A 10,379-nucleotide genomic window follows, 5' to 3' on the forward strand; every position below is an offset into this window, starting at 1 on the left:
CAGTTAAAGTGCCCTCAAACTGGATTATTTCTGCAGTGTGTTTCAGACCCAGGGTTTGAATCCTCACTCTGCCATTGAAACTCACTCGGTTACCTTTGGTGACTCACACTCTCTCAGCCTCAGAAGAAGGCAAAGGCAAGCCTCCTCTGAACAAATCTCGCAAACACTGGGATAGGGTTATCATCGAGTTGGTTTGGACTCGAAGGCATATAACAACAATAACGATTTCTGAACCTCATCCCCATTACAACAGGGAGTCAATGTGGTGTAAATACTAATGAGTGTGAGACCAGGGTTCAAATCTCTGCTTGGACATAGAAACCTACTGGGGTGAGCTTGGAAAGTCATACTCTCTCAGCCTCAAAGAAAGGCAAAGGCAAACCCCTCTGAACAAATCTTGCCAAGAAAAGCGCATGATAGGGTTGTCCTAAGGCAGAAAAGACTTGATGACATCTAACAAGTGGATGTAGGACAAGCATAACTTCATGGTCATATTCAAAGGACCTTATCACACATGGGGGGGGGGGGTTGCAGCTCAGATCCGCAGTCACTCCAGAGTTTTTCAGACAAGTGAAATTGGAAGTATAATCCAGTGGCAATCTGAATGCAATTATGGGGTTATTGTGTGATAACCCACTACACGCAAATTTGGGCAATGGGAAGTCAGTCCGAATGCAATCATGGGGTTTCACGTTATTGCATGGTAGACTACCACATGCAAATTTGGGCAATGGCATGCTATTTTCGGGCAACGGGAAGTCAGTTCGAATGCAATTCGAATTCACGTAAATTTGCTGAACTAGCGAATTCACGTGAATGCATTCTGGCCCCACTTTCTTTTCATTCAAAATTAAGAGAAATTCCTCACGTGTGATAACGTCCTCCTGTTCTAGCAATGCAAAGCGTGATGTTTTTTCACACCAGATCAAGAGTCACTCCTGTCTAGCAATGTGAATTAAGGTTAAAAATGTTTTACCACACTTGGTTGCCTTTCCGTTGCCCTTCCGAATTTAGAGGGAAGCGAAGTCAATTCTATTCCAAGCAAATCATGTGATGCGGATTCAAGCTAAGTGGAGTGAGTGCACATTGTATTACCATATCGGAGGGTTCAATGATTCGAATCGGCACTCTTGCACATGCTCAGTGGGGCTCTGGATGCTGTTATCCTTCCCTGCCCCCTTCTTAGCTGTCATCTTTCATGGGGTGAAGAAGCAGTCAGGGGGTGATGGGATGGGTGGCAGAGGTGGTGAGATGGGTTGGAGGAGGAGGAGGGGAATGACGGAGCAGGACTCAGGGGGCCAAGGGGGGCGACATTGGAGTGTTTTCCGCAACAGAACAATTTGAAGTGAAATTGAAGTGAGCTTGTATGCGAATTCTATGAATTCACTTTTTTTTTCAGAATTCATCAAAATGAGGAGTCACTTTGGATTCACTGTGGAAGCCCCACGGAAGGAGCTCCCATAGAAAGGAATGGCGTCAGATAACACATTAATGTTATGACGTGAATCTGCATCGTTGGAAGCGCAGTCATGCTGGAACTGACCTGTAAAAGCTCTAAAAATCTCAGTGTGATAAACCTCAAAGACATAGCTGTGTTAGTCTGTAAAATCAATACATGAAGAGATCTTGTAGCACCTTTGAGACCAAAAGAGCTCAGGGATATAGCCCTGTTAGTCTGCAGAATCAATAGGTGAAGAGATCTCGTGACACCTCTGAGACTAAAAGAAGCGGTTCAAAGATATAGCCGTGATAGTCTGTAGTATCATATGTAGAGGGATCTTGTGGCACCTTCAAAACTAACTAAAAGAAAGAAGTTAGCAGCATGAGCTTTCCTAGGCTTCACTCTACTTCCTCAGATGTACTGTATTGCAGAGGCTGGCAGCATTCTTTCTCTCAAAGTCTCAAAGGTGCCATGAGATTTTTTTGCAACAGGAAACATGTGTGTGTCTATTCAGAAGTAAGCCCCATTCAGTGAAGTGGACACAGGACTGCAGTTTTAGCTAAGTATGCAGAGTAGAATTGCAGTCTGAAGGCTGTGTGTTCTCCATGGATCCGCAGCTTCAGGTGAGCAGCCCAGAGCCCTGCGTCTCTCTCCGATGAGTGCTGCTCCTATGTGCCCACATACACACACCTAGAAGTTGGAGAGATAAGGAGGACCCGGTTAAAGGATTTTACCAAGTCGGTCGGCATCTTTAGCCCTGGAGAAAGGGACAGCCCTCTTCCAAACCCAAGTTCCCTAGCGCAGATCTTCAACAGGGCAGCGTTGTGTAGATGCTTTTTGCCAGCAGCAACAGGTTTCTGCCTCCGCTTTCCCCTATTCAGAGGAAGGGATGGAGGGAAAGAGAAGCCGTGGCTCAGGGAAGCAGGGAAGGTGGCATATCTGGAAAGGGGTGTGGAAAGAATCCCCTTTGATACCACTTTGGCTCCAGGCTGTGCTATTCCCAGAATGCCACAGCCAGGAGCCATGGCAAATGAAAGTGGTAACAACCTGCATCATTTCCACAATATGGATGCACATGTGATGCACAGGCTTTTTAATTAATTTATTAATAAAATGCCATTCCCAGAATGCCACAGACCTGGAGCCATGGCAAGTGAAAGCGGCGTCAAGCCGGATTGTTTCCATGCCCCTTCCCAGGTATCCCAGCTTCCCTGAGCCAAGGCTTCTCCTTCTCTTCGTCCTTCTATCCCCTCCTCTGCAACAACAGCAACAACAACAAAAACCTACACAACGCTACAATTCGGACATGTTGAAGATCTTCGCTAGGGATCTGCACAGCCTTGGAGCCGCGGCAAGAGAAAGCGGCATCAACCCGCAGCATCCCCGCCGTGGGGATGGAAAGGTGATGCGCAGGCTTTTTAATCCATTTCTTAATTAATTTAGGCTCTGTAGGATTGGAGGGAGCGCCCGAGAGCCCACCCACCGCCCCAAACCCAGGTGACACCCAGAGCCCGGTATATACACACACATACCTACCGAGAGAGAGAGAGAGAGAGTCTCCGTCGAGGGGCCTCGAAACACTCCGCAGAGGCGTTTCTTCCTCCCCAGAAGTTCAAGCCTTGCCTGGCCCCTTTCCTCTCTGCCTCCATGGCTGAGGAGGAGGAGGCTCTGACCCAGGCGGGACCCAACCTCTCCACCGGGGCCCTCCATCCTGCTCCTCCCTCCAACTTCTCCCCAGGGCCAGGGACGGACCCGGCGAGGGTCCCGACGCCGGCGGCGCCCGCCCTCCTCCTCCTCCTGCTGCTGCTGTTCTCCCTGGCGGGCAACGCTCTCCTTCTGGGCCGCCTGCGCTGCGGAGGGCTCTTCTGCTGCTGCCGCTGCCGCCGGGGCCCCCGTCGGAAGATGGACTTCTTCCTGGCCCACCTGGCGCTGGCCGACCTCTACGGCTCCGGGGCCCTGCTGCTCCTGCTCTCCTTGCCCCCCGAGGGCTCCTCCGAGGCCTCCTGCCGGCTCCTGAGGCTGCTCCGAGGCTCCGGGAGGCTGGCCCCTTCCCACCTGGTCCTCCTCCTGGCCCTGGAGCGCCGCAGCCTCCTCCTCCTCCGCAGCCCCTCCGCCACGGCCTCCCCCTTCCTCCGCCTGCCGCCCCGAGGGGCCCTGGCCGGGCTGGGCTGGCTGCTGGCCCTCCTGCTGGCCCTCCCCGAGGCCTTCGCCTTCCGGCTCCTGGGCGGCCGCTGCCTCAGCGTCTTCCCCGCAAAGCCCCGCTGGCAAGGGGCGGCCTACGCCGTCTATGGGGCGCTGACCGGCTTCGTGGCCCCCGCCTGCCTCCTGGGCTTCCTCTGCGGGGGCCTCCTGTGGGCCCTCGGGAGAAAGGAGGCCGAGGAGGAGGCGGAGGGCGAAGGGCAGCGGCGGGAGCCCTCCGGGGAGGCGGCCAGGTGCTGCTCCGCCTGGCCCCCGCGGAGCCGGGCGATACAGCTGGCCCTGGCCCTGGCCGCCCTCTTCGCCCTCTGCGGCTTCCCGCGCTTCCTCCTCGAAGTGGCCTCGTTCCCCGACGGAGCCTCGAGGGCGGCGGTGGCGGAGGACTTCCTGTCGGCCTCCCAAGCCGCCCTCAACCCCTGCCTCTGCCTGCTCTTCCGCGGGCGCCGCCGGAGCTTCCTCTGCCCCTGCCCAGCCCCCAGGGCCCAGCCCCGGCGGCAGCAGCAGCGGAGGAGGAGGAGGGCCAGGCCTCGGACCCCGTCGCCTCAGCCTCCGGCGGCCCTCCCGAAGGCTCCCCGAGGGCTGTGTCCCTGCCAAGCCCAGCCCGAGGAAGAGGAACGCAGCCCCGACGCCCAGGAGCCCGGCTCCAGTCCCTTCTGAGCAGCCCAAGACTGGAGGCTGAGAGAGTGTGACCTGACCAAGGCTCGATGGAGCTGAGCGTTTGGAGAGCCAGCTTTGGGATTGGAAACCTTTGAGATTTGGAGTTTTTTCTTGGCAAGACTTTGTCCCCTTGTGGCCCCTCTGAGGCTGAGAGAGTGTGACTTGCCCCCAGGGTTAGATGGAGCTGAAAGTCTGGAGGGCCAGCTTTGGGATTCAAACCTTGTGGGATTCTGAGCTTTTTCTTGACAAGACTTCATCCCCTTTTAACTTCTTCTGAAGCTGAGAGAGTGTGGGAGGCTCAGGGTTAGATGGCGCTGAGGCCAAGTTTGGGATTTGAACTCTGTGGGATTTGGAGTCTTTTCTTGTCAAGATTTCGTTCCCATTTGAGCTCCTTGGAGGCTGAGAGAGTGTGACTTGCCCAGGGTCAGATGGAGCAGAGATTTGGGATTGGGACCCTGGGTTGGCAGCTTGAAGCAGAAGGACCGCAAAGGAGGACAAGGCACTGCACAATGTAGGACGTCAAGGGGAAAAGTGGAGGGCATGATGACCAAATGGAAGCCGAAAACACCAGTGTAAATGTACAATCATGGTTCTTAGTCGTGGCCAGGATGGAGGACTTTTTGGCATTTCTCCTGGACAGAAGGGTGACATGTAGGACAGGGTTCTGGAAAAAAGAGGATGCCTGGCCACTGCAGCTTAAAGGCAACCTGAGCCCTTTTCTCACAATGGTTGTTATCACACAGTGACCTATGTGCTGTCATCCCAAAAATGTGTCCCCAGGAGCTTGTCCTAAATCTTTTTTAATTTCTAAAATAATAGTTGAGTCTGGAGCTTGCCTCTGATCATACTTCGGTACCAGAAGACTGAGGACTGCTGGCTGCTCTTTAGTGTGGGAAAAGGAGCTCTGCACATGCTCAAAAGAACTCTCTTTATTAATATTTTAGCTTCCAGGGCAGAGCTTGGGGCTGTGGTGAACCTTGTTTAGTTTACAGTCATATGAAGAAGTCGCACAGTCTGTTTCATGTCAAGGGAGAACAGATGAGCCAATGGATATATATATATATATATATATATGATCTAGTTGTTATTTTAAATACTTGGTATGCAGATATTTGTGGTTGTTGTGTGTCTTCAAGTCATTTCCAGCTTACGGCAGCTCTATCCTAGGGTTTCCTTGGCAAGACTTGTTCAGAGGAGGTTTCCCATTGCCTTCCCCTGAGGCTGAGAGACTGTGACTTGTCCAGGGTCACCCAGTGGGCTTCATAGCCAAGCTGGGAATCAAACCCTCATCTTCAGAGTCTTAGTCCACTACTCAAACAACTTCATCACACTGGCAGGGACTTCATTGCAAGTAAATGTGTTCACACAGGGGAAGATAACATGCAGCCTTGTGTGGTCTGAATTCATTTTATCATATAATTTGGGTTTAAATCACGCAGGATTGGGGGGGGGGATCACACCAAGATTAGAAGATTGGACAGAACAGAAATCGCTGCAAATTGTAATTGATGCCGGAATCTGTATACAAATGGTTACAGCACAATTGTCCCGTGGAAATGAGTTACTTGATGCTTTCACCCATCACAGCAGTTTTCAAGCGTTCTGTTTTCTGATACCATTGCCACAAATTTTCCCTCTTTCATTTTCAAGAGAAAGGGTAATATTAAGGAGGGCTACTATTTTTCATGACTGAAGTAACTCATCTTCCAATTTCTTATGATAAAATGCAGATAATCCATCTGGAATTGGGCCTTTTTCCAGCTTTATTCTTTTTCATAGCCTCAACCAACTCCATAGTTGTCACTGGTAAATGCAAACTTTGCTTTTGTTTTAACTACTTTGTCCAAGTAGTGTTGCATATCTAAGATCTTCTTGTTGCCCCTGGTATATATTCCTCTGCAGTATTCCTCAAAGGCTTTACATTTTTTAAAAATTGCCCATTATATAGTGATCTCCCTTTCTGATCTTTGTGACAAATTTCTTTATCCTTTCCTGTCTCAGCTTACCAGAAATCCACTTCCCAGATACATTTGTCAATTCAAACTCTTTTTCTTAAGATACAATAATTTGACATTCATTTCTTAGTCTGTATGCAATCAAAACTGTTGTTGACTTAATCTTTTGTTGCATCTCTGTCAAAATCTTCCTTGAGTTTTCTCTCCAAATTTTGTATTTTCCCCATCCGTTTGTTCTTTTTGGCTTCTTGTTTTTATCTGGAGCCATATTTTATAAATTGTCCTCTCATAAAAACTTTGCTTGCCTCCCAAACTACTGTGGGCTCTGTTTGTTGTTGCGTGCCTTCAAGTCATTTCTGACTTACAGTGACTTTAAGGCAAGGCTATCATGGGGTTTCCTTGGCAAGATTGATTCAGAGGAGGTTTCCCAATGCCTTCCTCTGAGGCCAAGAAAGTGTGACTTGCTCATGGTCACCCAGTGGATTTTGGTGGCTGAGCTGGAAATCGAACCCTGGTCTCCAGAGCCACAGTCCATACTGGGTCTATCTGGGCTCTGCCCATGTTTAAATTCAGCTCAAAGAATTTCCTCAGTCCTTGTTTACATTGTTGTAATATTTCCATCTTCAGAAGCAGAGATTAAGTCTCCATCTAAACTGCATTTGCTTCATTTTCCAGGACATCGTGGTGGGATTATGGTCTGAAAACGTTTTTAATACTGTAGAATGTCCATCCTAGTCAAGAGCCATATTCTTAGAGATCCAGCACATATCTATTCTAGAAAAACATTCAGGACGATTTGGGGGGGAAAGTAGTCTCTAGGGCTGTGTCTGCACTGTAGAAATACTGCAGTTTGCCACCACTTTAACTGCTATGGCTCAGTGCTATTGAATCCTGGAGTCTGTAGTTTTGTGAGATATTTCTCTGTCAGAAAGCGGTGATGCCAGAACAAACTACAAATCCCAGCGTCCCATAGGATAAAATCATTCCAAATAAAGTGGTGTCAAACTGCATTATTTCTGCAGTGAAGATACAGCCTAGAACTTGGCTGCCAAGATCTCCAACCATCTATTAGACCAAAATACTCTGTACCTTTAAAGAAAATGGTGTACAATCAATTGCAAGGAAAAGGGCAGATGCCAGACTCTGGGAGAAATGTATATATTACAGAGAGTCATAAAAGAAGATATAAATGAGAAAATAACAAAAAATTACAGAACTATTTCATTACTAAACAATGATAATAAGATATTTACTACTATTTTAGTAACCAGATTGAGATAACATACTTCTCAGAATATTCATGAGGATCAGAGCAGATTTTTGCCAAAAAGACAGCTAGCAAATAATGTAAGATCTGTTCTTATTTGTACTGAACTTCTTCAACATCATAATGACAAAAAGGCTATTTGGGTTTGATATTTATTTATTTATTTATTTATTTATTTATTTGATGTAGAGAAAGTGCTTTGACTTTGGAATTACTTATTTCAAGTATATGTTGCTAAAAATACTATTCAGGCAATAAAGACAATCTACTCAACTCAGAAGGCCCAGATTTTAGTAAATAGTAATGCAACAAGACCAATTGAAATACAAAAAGGGGCCAAATAGGTTTGTCACACCTTTAGTGTTTGTTTTGGCATAAAATAAATACAATTTTTTACATTCACTTCACAAATTCTCTCATCTTCTCTGATATCTCTCAGTAGATCGTGTGATAAAAACAAAATCCATTGGACTCAAAGTCAGTGAAGGTTCTTCTGCAAAAATTAAGGCCTTTTGGACATGCTCCGGGTTTAAAGGGAACAGTGATGACACAAAGTTGCTGACTAAAAACATGACTTCAGAAAAGGAAAATGAGCTAATTGCTCTTTCAAATTTTAAAGTGGAAAGAGGGGGATATCTGAGAGTTACAATAAAGAATAATAGTTTATTATTTAAATCAACTATGAAAAAGTCTGGAAAGAAATTAAAAGATAAAAATGGGGAAAGTTAAACTTACCCCTTTTGGGAAAGTTTGTATTAATAAAAGCAAATGTTTTGTTAAAACTTTTATTTTGCTTTGAAATGATCTCCACAATGACAAACAGAACACCGTTTCTGCAATAGCAAATTTCCAGGTTTATTTGGCAGACAACGAAACCCAGAATAAAATTTAAAATGCTGTATAGTGCTAAGGAAAAGGGTGACTTGGGAATTCCTAATATTAAACTGTATTATTAGACCTGTTGTTTTGTATGGTTGAAAGAATGAATATTGCTTCGAGATGAGAACTTGAAAGTCATGATTTAAGATTTTGGTGCCATGATTACATTTGGCATGATAAAGTAAAGGGACATGATAAATTTAAAAGTCATTGTAGTATATCAACTCTCTTGCACGTTTGGTTTAAGTACCGTATAAACAGATATTCTTTTCATAGATTCGTAGAAGAGATCAGAAGGGATCAGAAGGGCCATCCAGTCCAGCCCCCAGTTGTATAGAAATACACATTCAAAGCACCCCCAACAGATGGCCATCCAGCCTCTGTTTAAAAATCTACAAAGAAGGATCCTCCACCAGACTCTGAGAAGCATATTTCCCTGTCAAAAAGCTCTTATCATCAGGAAGTTCTTCCTAACGTTGAGGTGAAATTTCTTTTCCTGTAGCTTGCATCCATTGCTCCATGTCCTATTCTCTGGAGCAGCAGAAAACAAGCTTGCTCTTTCTTTAATATGCCATCCTTTAAACATTTGAACAGGGCTATCACGTCACCTCTTAACCTTCTCTTCCCCAGGCTACACATACCCAGCTCCCTTAGCCGCTCCTCATAGAGCATGCTTTCCAATCAGATCCTATTGCTCAAAACTTCCATAAATGGTTTCCAAATAGTCACTTCTCTGCAGGAAGCCTTTTAAAGGAAAGAATGGGATCAAAATTAGAGACAGTTGTTTTATGATGATGTTTTGCATTTTGAACAAAACAGCTGGAAGTTTAAATCAAGAGAGAAACTTTTAAAGGAAGGTAAAGATCTTAACTGGTTTGCTTATATACAGGTTAATGATAAATATGATTGATTAAATGAAGAGAAATGTGGCAATAGCGGTTGGAGAAAATGAATTTTATTTAGAGTTGTGTAAAGATGATGAATGTGTAATTTAAAAGGTGTATAAATGGCTTTTGAAACTACAGAAAGAAGATGAACCTGTAAAAGAGGACATGGTGAGGTGGATCCAAACTTTAGGGCATAATGTTCAAATATATGGGAAAAAATGTGGCCCAAAGATATAAGGAGATGTAAAAATAAGATGGTATACCTAACTATAAATAAGTTGGCAAACATGTCCAAGAATGTTTCAAACCACTGTTTGGGATGTCAAAATAAGGAGAGGTCCCTTTTTTCATATGTGGTGCACTTGTAAGAAGACAAAAATTATTGGTCTAAAGTTTATATACTAATTTCAAAAATATATATTAAAGGTAGATTTTATAATGTTACCAGAAATGTTTTTGGGCATTATGGCTAAAGAACTGGAAACTAAACACAGATTACTTCTTTATTACATGATAAGAGCAACAAAAACATTGTTTACCCAAACTTGGGCTGCTGCTACACTGCAGAATTAATACAATTTGACACCACTTTAACGGTCATGCTCCATCCTATGGAATTCTGGGATTTGTAGTTTGTTGTACTGGAACACTATAACAGAGAAAGCTAAATATTTCACAAAACTACAAATCCCAGGATTACATAACAGAGTGATGGCAGTTAATGTGGTGTCAAATTGCATTAATTCTGCAGTGTGGCAGTAGTCTTCAAAACAGATGGAAGCAGTGGCAATGAAAGAATGGATTGTTAAGGTTGCTGAGTTAGCCTGAATGGTCAAACTAACATGGGTTCTAAAATATAAGCCAATTTAAGATTTTTTTTTTTGAAAGATTGGAAACTGTTTATGAACTTTTTGAGCAACAGCATAATAATCTGTAGTTGTGGTTATTGGTGTTTCCAATGGATTATTTAGTTGTACCTGCAATGGTAGAATAATATATTTCTTTTTTATTTACATTATTCAAGGTTTTTTTTTTGGGGGGGGGAGAGTTCTATTATGTTTTTTCTCTTTTTCTTTTTCCTCTTTTTCTCTTCCCCT

At 45.1% G+C, this 10,379-nt stretch overlaps 1 protein-coding gene across 1 annotated transcript; it reads left to right on the forward strand.

Annotated features, from left to right (window-relative positions):
- The first annotated feature begins 3,088 nt into the window (after positions 1-3,088).
- On the forward strand, positions 3,089-5,475 carry GPR150 (G protein-coupled receptor 150). Its single transcript, XM_042447784.1, has one exon. The coding sequence runs from the start codon at positions 3,089-3,091 to the stop codon at positions 4,292-4,294; it is 1,206 nt and encodes a 401-aa protein (XP_042303718.1). The 3' UTR covers positions 4,295-5,475.
- Positions 5,476-10,379: the final 4,904 nt, after the last annotated feature.

The sequence above is a fragment of the Sceloporus undulatus genome, chromosome 2 (assembly GCF_019175285.1).
Source record: "Sceloporus undulatus isolate JIND9_A2432 ecotype Alabama chromosome 2, SceUnd_v1.1, whole genome shotgun sequence".
NCBI classification, from domain to species: Eukaryota; Metazoa; Chordata; class Lepidosauria; order Squamata; family Phrynosomatidae; genus Sceloporus; species Sceloporus undulatus.